Raw genomic sequence first — 12,230 nt, 5'->3', positions numbered from 1 at the left:
GTTGATTTATACGAGATGTCACTAACAGGCAAGTATAGAGACAAAATACATTAGCCGTGTCGAATCTGGAGAACTTGGACAGAAAGGGAGTGGAGGTTAACATGTAAGGTTTCTTTCTGAGGTCATGAAAATGGCTACAGATAGCTGCACAACATTTATAAATTTATTAAACACTGAGCCAGGCATGGTGGCGCATGCCTTTAATTCCAGCACTCAGGATGCAGAGGCAGGCAGATGTGAGTTCAAGGCCAACCTGGTCTACAAAGCAAGTTCCAGGATAGCCAGGTCTCTTACACAGAGAAACTCTGTCTTGAAAAACAAAAATAAATAATAAAACATTAAAAATAAATAAATAAAACACTGAATTGTAGCCATGGATTGTAAAATGTAAATTATATCCAAAATAAAGCTGCTAAAAGAGAGAACTAGGGACATAGCTCCATGGTAGAGCTTTTGCTTAGCATGCGTGAAGCTCTACATTCAATCCCAGCATGCTCCACCACAAAAAAATTACAGCTTATTACTGAGGATATCACTCAGTTAGGAGGCCTTGAGTTCAACCCCTGGTATTGAGGGTGGAGAAACAAAACAAAAACCTTAGTAAACATAAAGCCTGTTTGTTCCTTAAAGTGTCCCAGAAATCTTAGTTTGGTTAGAACTAATAATATATTTGGATTTGGCCAATTATAGAAATGTAGGGTTTTCTTTTTTTTTTTTTAAAGAAAACCACTCTAGCCAATATGGTGACACATGGGATCTAATCTCAGCACTCAAATGGCAGAGGCAAGAAAATCTGAGTTCAAGGCCAGTCAGGTCTACAGAGTGAGTTCCAGAACAGCCAGAGCTACAAAGAGAAATCCTATCTCGAAAAATAAATAAACGAAGAAACAAACAAATAAAAATTTAAAAAGAAAGAAGGGGGCTGGAGAAATGGCTCAGTGGTTAAGAGCACTGACTGCTGTTCCAGAGGACCTGGGTTCAATTCCCAGCACCCACACGGCAGCTCACAACTGTCTGTGACTCCAGTTCCAAGGAACTCAAACACCAATGCACATAAAATAAAAATTTTTAAAAAGAAAACCACTCATTCAGACCAAAAAAAAAGTAGAATCAAGGATTCAAAAATCTATTGAAAAACAAGAAAAGGACTTAAAGTTCTGAGCTGGGGTTTAACTAGTTGGAGTGTTTATCCAGCCATGAAGGAAACTCTGGGTTTGAGCCCCAGAACCATATAAAACAGGCACGGTGGCACACACCTGTAATCCCAGCACTCAGGCAGGAGGATCAGAAGTTCAAAGTCATCCTCAGCTACATAGCAAGTTCAAGGCCAGTGTGAGCTACTAGAGACTGTCTCAAAAAAGAAAGGGCTAATAAGATGGCTCAGTGGATAAATGCACTTACTAACAAGACTTACAACCTGAGTTTGGTCCCCAACCCACATAATGGAAGAAGAGAATCAACTATCTTTGACCTACACATGTGCACTGTAGCACAGACCACTCACACCCATGCATACAATATACAAAATTATGTAATAATAAAGTTCTAAAAGAATCAAATTCCAAGGGCTAGAGAGATGGCTCAGAGGTTAAGAGCACTGATTGCTCTTCCAGAGGTCCTGAGTTCAATTCCCAGCAACCACATGGTGGTTCACAACTATCTGTAATGAGATCTGGTGCCCTCTTCTGTTCACATAATAAATAAATCTTAAAAAAAAAAAAAAAAAAAAGAATCAAATTTGGTGGTGCTGCACACATTAATTCCAGCACTCGGATGTGGGGGCAGGTGGAACTCTGAGTTCCAGGACAGCATGGTCTACAGAGCAAGTTCCAAGACAGTCAGGGCTACAGAGAAAACCTATCTTGGAGAATGAATGAATAAATTAATTAATTAATTTTAATTAATTTGAGTCTATGGTACAACATAGATGAACCTTGAAAATATAAGTGAAATAAGCCACCCACCCCCCCAGATGGCAAAAAGCACACAATTCCACTTCTTTGCAGAATATGAAGGAGTGGAAATCCACAGAAAGTAACAGTCATTAACCAAAGGCTGAGTGAAAGTAAGAATAAGGTATTAAGCCTAGTGAGTAGGTGTTTTCCCCTACCCCACCCCACCCCCCGGTTTTTTTTTTTTGGTTTTTTTTTTTTTTTTTTTTTTTTTCAGTTTTTCGAGACAGGGTTTCTCTGTTTAGCTTTGCGCCTTTCCTGGAACTCGCTTTGGAGACCAGGCTGGCCTTAAAAATCACAGAAATCCGCCTGCCTCTGCCTCCCAAGTGCTGGGATTCCTAGTGAGTAGTTTTAGGTACAGAGTTACTGTTTAATGGGTACAAAGTTTCTGCTTGGGCTGCTGAGAAATTTTTGGCAACAATGAGGATGGTTGTACAATATTGTGAAAACTATCAATGTCACTTAATTGTACATTTGAAATCTCAAAAACTAGGTATCCATAATCTCAATTCTCAAGAAATAGAGACAGGAGGTTCAAAGCAATTTGGAAGCCAACGTAGGATACACAGAGCTACAGGCCAATCTAGGCTAAGGAGACCTTGACTGAAAAACAAATAAATGAATAAAAAAATAAATGATAATAAAGCTCATGCTATACACTTTACCACCAAATAACATTTTAAAAAAGTAAGACTTGGGCTGGAGAGATGGCTCAGCAGTTAAGAGCACTGGCTGCTCTTCCAGAGGACCTGGGTTCAATTCCCAGAACCACATGGCAGCTCACTACTGTCTATAACTTCAGTCTGAGAGGATGTGATGCCTTCTTCTGTGGGCACCACACATGCATGTGGTACACAGATGTACATGCAGATAAAACATTCATACACATACAATACATAAAATTTAAAGTAAAAAATTAAGACTTAAAAATCTAAAACACAAAATAGAAAAAACTATAGAGCAGAATTTATATACTTTCTGTTTTACATACCTCCTGTGCACATAAGAACTTTCTTCTTAGACCCAAAGCAAAAACAATCCTTTAGGAACTTCACTTGATGTTAAGGCAATCAAGAATATTAACTGCTTCTTCAGAGGAACTGGGTTCAATGACCAAAACCCACATGGCTGAAAATAATTATCTGTAGGTCCAGTTCCAGGTAATCCAACACCATTTTTGCCCTCTGTGGGGCACTGCATGCACATGGTGCATAGACATATGTACAGAAAAAAAATCAGTACACATAAAATAAAAATATAAAATAAAAATATAAATAATCAGCTGGGCAGTGGTGGCGCACGCCTATAATCCCAGCACTTGGGAGGCAGAGGCAGGTGGATCTCTGAGAGTTCAAGGCCACCCTGGTCTACAAAGCAAGTTCCAGGACAGCCTCCAAAGCTACAGAGAAACCATGTCTCGAAAAACCACTATATATATATATATATATATATATATATATATATATATATATATATATATATAAAATCCTTTTTCTTATACGAGCTTTATTAAGACATTTCTAGTAGTCTTTTGTTTTATTTTTGAGACAAAGCCTTACACTCCCAATCCCCCTGCCTCAGCAGTGCTGAGATTACAGGCACAATCACACCTGGCCCAGCATTTGCTCTCTATAAATTGAACACCTACAGGCTGAGTTTGTAGCTCCATCAAAGATCAGTTACCTACCATGTGCAAGGGCCTGGGTTCAACCCAGCAAAGAAAAATAAAAATCATGATGATGATGTAAAAGTCTGAAATAATAATATAAATTACTTATGTATTTTTCTCTTTAAACCACTTTATCCCAAGTTTCAACTCATCAAATCAATAACTTGAAAGAATACTGATTAGACATTTTATTACATTTATTTATTGTGTACTCTGCAGGTATGCGTGTGTGGACACTCATGCCACAGAACAGATGTGAAGTCAGAGGACAACTTAGGGAGTCTCCTTCCACCCTCGTGGTCCTGGGGATTGAACTCAGGTTGTCAGGCTGGGTGGCAAGTGCCTCTACCCACTGAGCCTCCCCACCAACCCATAGAATGACTGTCTAAGAGTCCACCTCTTTGAAAAGATTTTTATTTACTACTATAGAGAGGGTCCAGCCTTCTACAGGTCAGAGACTGGGAACGATATGCAGAGTCAGTAAGAAAAAAGACACACAAACTTCTTTTCTGAGGGATAAACGCTTCTCTTCTACTTTTTATCTTTCAGACACCCTTTTTATATTTCCCACACCAAGATAATTACAAAGAGGATGATTTTCCCATAACCAAAAGTTACAGTTACTACATAGTCACTGCAAAAACATTTTTCTGGAACAAGTCAACCCCAATACATTTCTTAACCACATCTTTAAGGACTTTCTAAGAAACTCACATTCAGTTAAATGTTCATCTTCTACACCCCTCACAAAATCAGGAATCTTTTAGCCATAACTGTTTACATAGGCAACAGTTTTTATAATGCCAGAAAAACAGGTTACTAGTTTCACTTTTCATAATTTAAACTCCTGCCCAATTATCTTAACTAACCATCCAATTCTTTGTTTTTCAGGTACATGAAGTCATTATTGAAAGCTTTGTTTTAGCTATGATGCACACATAAACCTGCCAACACATTTCTCAGCATCAAGCAAGATTAAAGTGGACGGTGGTGGCGCACGCCTGTAATCCCAGCATTCAGGAGGCAGAGCCAGGTGGATCTCTGTGAGTTCAAGGCCAGCCTGGTCTACAGAGCTAGTCCAGGACAGGCTCCAAAGCTACAGAGAAACCGTCGGGGGGGGGGGGGGAGCTATCCTGACTCTAGGACTATTGTTTTTCATAGTCATTAACCTAAACTACAGTCTATTATGGCTCCTCAAGAGAAACTCCTAAGTCCTAGCTGCGTGACACTCCCTTGTTCTTATTTTCTACCCTCTGCAACCCCTGCTACAGGGCTGGGGGCAACACTATACCTTACCTTTACCTGTATTAATTTTCCCACTTAACTAGCCTCTACCATAATCCCTTATTACATTTGTTAGAAATCCTTAATCATTAAAATTCTATCTAAAATAACACTATTATGGTATAAAATCATTGCTTCAGTTAAACAGTATAGCTTAGGAGGAAATCGTCTCCATAATAATCCACAGGTAAAAATGCCCATTACAATGGGATATTTCCAAGAGATAATCTCACTGCATTAGAGGCAGTGGGGAATCTCCCCATACCCTTCACACCATGCCAGACACCAGAGAAAACTGGCAGTGGCAAACATGGAAAGGCACAGCAGTGCAAGAGACCTTCTGGAGCTGAGGCCCTGGGTGTGGGGGCTTGCTTATCTGAGGGTGGTGGAGATTCACTCATCAGTGTTTAGCTTCCTAGTGGGCCCATCTCCTAAAGTTCAGTTGCCACTGCTGCTCCTCTGACATGGCCACCAGCACTACTAACAAAGCCTACATTATTATTTCTAGGAATTTTGTCAGAAGACACTGAAAGTTCTAATAGGCAACAAGGTTTTACTTTTTTGTTATAGGCTTTTGTTGTTTTTTAGGTTTTTTTTTTTGTTTTTTTTTTTTTTGGAGCTGAGGATCAAACCCAGGGCCTTGCACTTACTGAGCTAAATCCCCAAACCACCCCCCCACACTTTAAAAAAAAAAAAAGATTTATTTATTTATTATGTATACAGTGTTCTGCCTACAGGCCAGAAGAGGGCACCAGATCTCATTACAGGTGGTTGTGAGCCACCCTGTGGTTGCTGGGAATTGAACTCAAGAACTCTGGAAGTGCAGTCAGTGCTCTTAACCTCTGAGCCATCTCTCCAGCCCCAGCTTTGTTTGTTTGTTTGTTGTTGTTGTTGTTGTTGTTTTTTAGCTGAGGATTAAACCCCGGGCTTTGCACTTGCTAGGCAAGCGCTCTACCACTGAGCTAAGTCCCCAACCCCTCCAGCCCCGTTTTTTTTTTTTGTTTGTTTTATTTATTTGATTGCTTTTGAGACAGTTTCACTACACTGACCAGGCTGGCCTGAACTCATAAAGCCTAAGCGAGTTTTCAACTTAAGGCAATCCCCCTGCCTGAGCCTTCCAAGTGCTTGCATTACAAGTATGAGGCACCATACCTAGTTTTAGGCAATAATATATATATATATTTCATATTATGATTCTCTTATTTACCTGAAATAGTTTTATATCTGGACCCATCTTTGTAATCTCTTTATTCAGACTTGTATTACTTCTTCCTGGAGGTATGAATTTTGGTTTTTTAAAAGAATTTCCCTGCACCTGACTTGGTGCTGCAGATCGCCTCATCTTCAGCAATACTAACCTGAAAAATACCAAAATAGAAACCGTCCATGAATGTGATTAGAACAACTGTCCATAACTCTAGTTCCAAAGGATCTGACCCCTCTTCCGGCCTCTAAAGGTACCAAGTATACACATGATACATATACATACATGGTGGCAAACAATCATACATGTAAACTAAAAATAATATAGAAAACTTGGAGTGGGGGAGATGGTTCAGTGAATAAAGTGGGTGTGTACATGCATGAGGACCTAAGTTGGGAACCTCAGTACCCATGTAAAAGTCACTGCAGAGGCAGCATTAATCAGTAACTCTAGATAGAAGATGGAGAGAGGTGCATCTCAGGGCTCACTAGCCAGCTGCTCTAGCCAAAATTCCAAGTCTAATGAGAGACCATCTTATAAAAACAAGTGACTGAGAAAGACATCTCAGCATCAACTTCTGGCCTCCACAAACACCTACACAGGCAAGAGTAACACTAACACACACACACACACACACACACACACACACACACACACATCAATTTTGATAATGCTAGCATGTTTTCTCTAACTTAAACACAAAAATCTAAAGAAAAAATTATCCACATAAACATATCAAGCATGTTGTACTTTAAAATGCCATTAATCCACAAAACACATGGAAACAACAATCATGTTTCTCTTCTTCACCATTCTTGTGGTGGTTTGAATAAGATCGGTCCCATAGGCTCATATATTTGAATACCTGGTCGCCAGTTGGTGGAACTATTTGGGAAAGATTAGTAGGTGTGGTCTTGTTGGAAGAGGTGTGTCACTGGGGATGGGCTTTAAGATTTCAAAAGCCAGCACTATTGCCTTGTCTCTCTGCCTGTGGTTGTGGATCAAGAAGTAAATTCTCATGGTGCACGTCTTTAATCCCAGTAATCCCAGCACTTGGGAGGCAGAGATAGGTGAATTTCTGTGAGTTCAAAGACAGTCTGGTATACAAAGAGAGTTCCAGGGCAGTCAAAGCCATACAGAGAAACCCTGTCTCAAAAAACCAAAAAATAAAAAAAGTTCTTAGCTACCACTCCTCCAAGGCCTGCCTGCCTGCCTGCCTGCCACTATGCTCCCTGCCATGATGGTCACAGGCTCTAACCCTCTAGAACTGTGAGGCCCAAATTAAATGTTCTTTTTTTTTCTTTTTTCTTTTTTCAGTTCTGTTCCTCTAGAAAACCCTAATTAATACACTAATGATGTTTCATTATAACAATTCTAAAAATATGATAAATACAACTCCAGACACATTATATTCATCAGCAATGTTTTGAATAAGTTCATAAGCAAAATACTGGTAATTTAAGGTATGTTTATAATGCAATTTGATTTTATTATTCTATTTCCTTTTAAAACAGCAGAGTTTTTCTAAGGTAAATCAAGGGATTGGAACAAGCTTTTCTAACTTTTCTCAACACTATTTCCACTAACACGGGTAGGGGAGATAGGTATCAGAAACACTGCATGATAGATAGATAGATAGATAGATAGATAGATAGATAGATAGATAGATAATGTATCTATAATGGATAACAGCCAGTACTTTACTGCAGTTTTACAAAACACTGGACAGCCATTACTAAGCATATACATAGTTATCAAAATCATTTAATAAACCCAGAAATTCAACTTTTGGTATATGAAAGTGTCAAAACTATGCTTAAATGATTATGTATAAGTATAATCATGTTAGCATAACTTACAGCAAAAGAAATATACTTGTTCATAATTAGGTACCAGATGAATATATACCCATACACACAACCAAATGCAGTCTTCACAAACTCCTAAAATTCTGAGTCTTTGCTGCAGTTCCTCCATCTAGCCATGTTCTATTTTCCTCTGGGCTTTTGGCCACTCTTTCCTTTACATGGTACTGGAATGCCTTTTTTCTTTAACTCCACCTTTTGTGAGCACTCTGCGTCTCCCAACTACCAGCTTAGGTACCTCTAATGTATGCACCACCCATGCACTTTTTATGCAGCAATTAAAAACTGCCCCATTATTTCCCTGGATGTAAACTCCAACAAGAAGTTTATTACAAACTGATGTAAAATTTATTTATATATGTATATCCAAAATGCGACAAAATCTGAAATTTTGAGAGCAAGTATTAGTACCACAAATAGAATATTTCACACATGGTCTAATGTAGCAGGTCGTAATCACAATACAAGTGCACCAAAAATGTTACATTAAATTATTATTTTGGGCCTATAAACTGGCTTGGCAGTTAAAAACACTTGTCACCACCCGGCAGTGGTGGTGCACACTTTTAATCCCAGCACTTGGGAGGCAGAGCCAGGCAGATCTCTGTGAGGCCAGCCTGGTCTACAGAGCGAGACCCAGGACAGGCACCAAAACTACACAGAGAAACCCTGTCTCGGAAAAAAACAAACAAAAAAGACACTTGTCACCAAGCCTGATGACCTGTTTGATCCCCAGGACCCACGTGGTGTGGCAAAAGGGGAGAACCAACTCCCACAGGTTGTACTCAGACCTCCTCTGGCACATCATAGTACACTCACACATCCACGCACAAACTAAACAAACAAATAAATGTAAAATTATGACTTTAAAGTTGTTTTCTATGGGTCTATATATGTAAGGTATACATAAAACAAATGAATTGTTGGGCTGGAATATGGCTCAGTAGGTAAAGGCACTTGCCAAGAAGCCTGATGACCAAGAAGCCCGAGTTCAATCCCTGGAATCTATATATGTTGTAGAAGGAGAGAAACAACTCCCACAGGTTCTCCTCTAATTTTTTTTTTGGGGGGGGGACGGGGGAGGGCTTCAAGACATGGTTTCTCTGTGTAGCTTTGGAGCCTGTCCTGGAACTCACTCTGTAGCCCAGGTTGGCCTCGAACTCACAGAGATCCGCCTGCCTCTGCCTCCCGAGTGCTGGGATTACAGGCATGCACCACCACCACCCAGCATTCCTCTAATTTTTATATGTGCATCATGGCACATGCACACGCATACACATAGAAGACACACACACAAATAGAAGGCACACACACAAATAATTGTCAACAAAATTTTTAAGAAATATAAACCAATTTCATGATAAGACTAGCAAAACACATGCTATGACATTAACACTGATTATCTCTGCATGTTAAAATAACAAGGAATTTTTTTATTCTGAGTTCTTTTTTTAATGATTTATTTAAACTTTTTTTTAAGTTTTATTTATTTATTATGTATACAGTATTCTGCCTGCAGGCCAGAAGAGGGCATCAGAACTCATTACAGATAGTTGTGAGCCACCATGTGGTTACTGGGAATTGAACTCAGGATCTTTGGAAGAACAGCCATTGCTCTTAACCTCTGAGCCATCTCTCCAGCCCCCTGAGTTCTTTTCTATGTAGTTCAAATTCCCCACAATGAAGATGTTATTGTTATAATAAACTACCACTGTGCCATATATGGTTAAATCTAAAATGCCACCAATTTTCAGATATACCATTATTTTATATATTCAAGAAAAAAAAAATCAGTCCATCATTGCATTACTAGCTGGACATTTCCCCAATTTCATCAATGTTAAAATGAAATACATGAACTATTTGATGTAAGCTGTTACTAGTTTAAGATTTGGGTAGGGCTCATGCTTTGTGGTTTCTTCAAATACATCCATCTCTACTAGCACAATCTTGAAGCAAATTATGAAACGGATGGTTTGCTGATCTTATTTGTTGATTCATGTCAAAGGAAACTACAGAAAATAGTTCACTGTTTTGTTTTCTGAGACAAGGGTTCTCTATGTATCCCAGGCTGGCTTTGAATTTGAGATCTTCCCATCTCCTGCCAGGCCCTAGCTAGTTTGCAAATTAGTTTTGCTGAGACCTTTTTCACAGGCCGGAGGGATAAAGCCACCTGTCCGCTCTGCTGGAATGCTGCAAATTCTGAGTCATGTGACCTGCACCTGCTTCAGTTCTCCCCAAGAAAATGGCAAGACCAGGCTAATACCTGGAAGACATCATGTGGCCCTAATTAGTGGGAACTTCAGTGCAGTAATTAAGAACACATTTTTGAAGAAAATACCTGAATATAAATGTAGAATGACCCTCCCAGGGTGTAATTCTGCAACTAACTCAAATCTGTTTCCTCATGTGCCTTAATCACACTTAAACATACAACTATGAGATTAACTATTTCAAGAATTTAGAACAAAACTTGACGCACAGTAAGTACTCAATACTTTCTGAAATATTACTGCCTATAAAATCACGGCTGTCTCTTTAATCCACAAGATTCTATGAGAGCAGAGACCACAAAAGTCCCACTGGAGGAGAGACAGAAGGATGTAGTTCTGCCTACTGGATCATAACCAGAATCTATGCGGTCCTCTGGATTTCACTGAGGAAAGGGTGTGTGCAAACTCCAGGATGCAAGGAAATGAAGAAAACTCCACCAGCCAGCAACAGGCCTCCCTTGCTGTTTCAGCTTTTTGGCTTCCAGCTATCTTACATAGCTGGAATTTATACTGTAAATTTTGGGACTCAGGTCCACCTGCCTACAAAATCATCCATAATTAATTTAAATTTTGTTTGGGGGAGTTGGGAGGAAGAAAGAACCAGTGGGTAAGTAAAATCGCCCAAGGAAGGCGCTGGGTGGTTCTGTATCAAGATTTGTCACCTGCCTGGACGTGATGGGGCCAGAGCCTTTCTCAGGCCCAGCGCCGCCTCCGGGACCGGCCTGGGGGACACCGGGGACCGGCCTCGGGGGGGACACCGGGGACCGGCCTCGGGGGACACCGGGGACCGGCCTCGGGGGGACACCGGGGACCGGCCTCGGGGGGGACACCGGGGACCGGCCTCGGGGGGGACACCGGGGACTGGCCTCCCGGACACCGGGGACCGGCCTGGGGGGACACCGGGGACCGGCCTGGGGGGACACCGGGGACCGGCCTCGGGGGACAGCGGCACCGGCCTGGGGGGGGACACCGGGGACCGGCCTGGGGGGACACCGGGGACCGGCCTGGGGGGACACCGGGGACCGGCCTCGGGGGACACCGGGGACCGGCCTCGGGGGGGACACCGGGGACCGGCCTCGGGGTCCCCGGGGGACACCGGGGACCGGCCTGGGGGGACACCGGGGACCGGCCTGGGGGGACACCGGGGACCGGCCTGGGGGGACACCGGGGACCGGCCTGGGGGGACAGCGGCACCGGCCTGGGGGGGACACCGGGGACCGGCCTGGGGGGGACACCGGGGACCGGCCTGGGGGACACCGGGGACCGGCCTGGGGGGACAGCGGCACCGGCCTGGGGGGGACACCGGGGACCGGCCTGGGGGGACACCGGGGACCGGCCTGGGGGGGGACACCGGGGACCGGCCTGGGGGGACACCGGGGACCGGCCTGGGGGGGACACCGGGGACCGGCCTGGGGGGACACCGGGGACCGGCCTCGGGGGACACCGGGGACCGGCCTGGGGGGACACCGGGGACCGGCCTGGGGGGACAGCGGCACCGGCCTGGGGGGACACCGGGGACCGGCCTGGGGGGGACACCGGGGACCGGCCTGGGGGGACACCGGGGACCGGCCTGGGGGGACACCGGGGACCGGCCTGGGGGGACAGCGGCACCGGCCTGGGGGGACACCGGGGACCGGCCTGGGGGGACACCGGGGACCGGCCTGGGGGGACAGCGGGGACCGGCCTGGGGGGACAGCGGGGACCGGCCTCGGGGGACACCGGGGACCGGCCTCGGGGGACACCGGGGACCGGCCTGGGGGGACACCGGGGACCGGCCTGGGGGGACACCGGGGACCGGCCTGGGGGGACACCGGGGACCGGCCTGGGGGGACAGCGGCACCGGCTCCCCGCGGGGCCCGCCCTCCGCCCCAGACCAGCCAGCGCGGAGCCTCCCGCTTCCTCCCCGGGACCGGCGCCACCCTGCCCCGGGCCCCGTACGCGCCTCCGCGGGCCTCCGCGACAGAGACCTACCCCGCACGCTGA

General features: G+C 44.0%; 2 protein-coding genes across 2 annotated transcripts in view; one reads left to right on the top strand and one right to left on the bottom strand.

Moving 5' to 3' along the window:
* The window catches only part of Rad54b (RAD54 homolog B), a 75,206-nt gene extending 68,959 nt beyond the window's left edge, over positions 1-6,247 (bottom strand). The window contains exon 1 of the mRNA XM_036178200.1: positions 6,113-6,247. Coding sequence (XP_036034093.1) covers positions 6,113-6,247 — 135 coding nt within the window. The remainder of the gene's footprint in view (positions 1-6,112) is intronic.
* A 4,675-nt stretch (positions 6,248-10,922) lies between these two features.
* LOC118577464 (glycine-rich cell wall structural protein-like) lies at positions 10,923-12,230 on the top strand. Its single transcript, XM_036177644.1, has one exon. It carries the CDS (start codon positions 10,923-10,925, stop codon positions 12,228-12,230), a length of 1,308 nt encoding a protein of 435 aa, XP_036033537.1.

Source organism: Onychomys torridus, chromosome 2 (assembly GCF_903995425.1).
Source record: "Onychomys torridus chromosome 2, mOncTor1.1, whole genome shotgun sequence".
Classification (NCBI taxonomy): domain Eukaryota; kingdom Metazoa; phylum Chordata; class Mammalia; order Rodentia; family Cricetidae; genus Onychomys; species Onychomys torridus.
Note: the sequence above shows the minus strand (reverse complement) of the source record. Positions and strands in the feature narration are given on the sequence as shown.

Excerpts from the sequence above, each read along its gene's own strand:
- LOC118577464 (XM_036177644.1), top strand. The coding sequence starts at position 10,923 with ATGGGGCCAGAGCCTTTCTCAGGCCCAGCGCCGCCTCCGGGACCGGCC.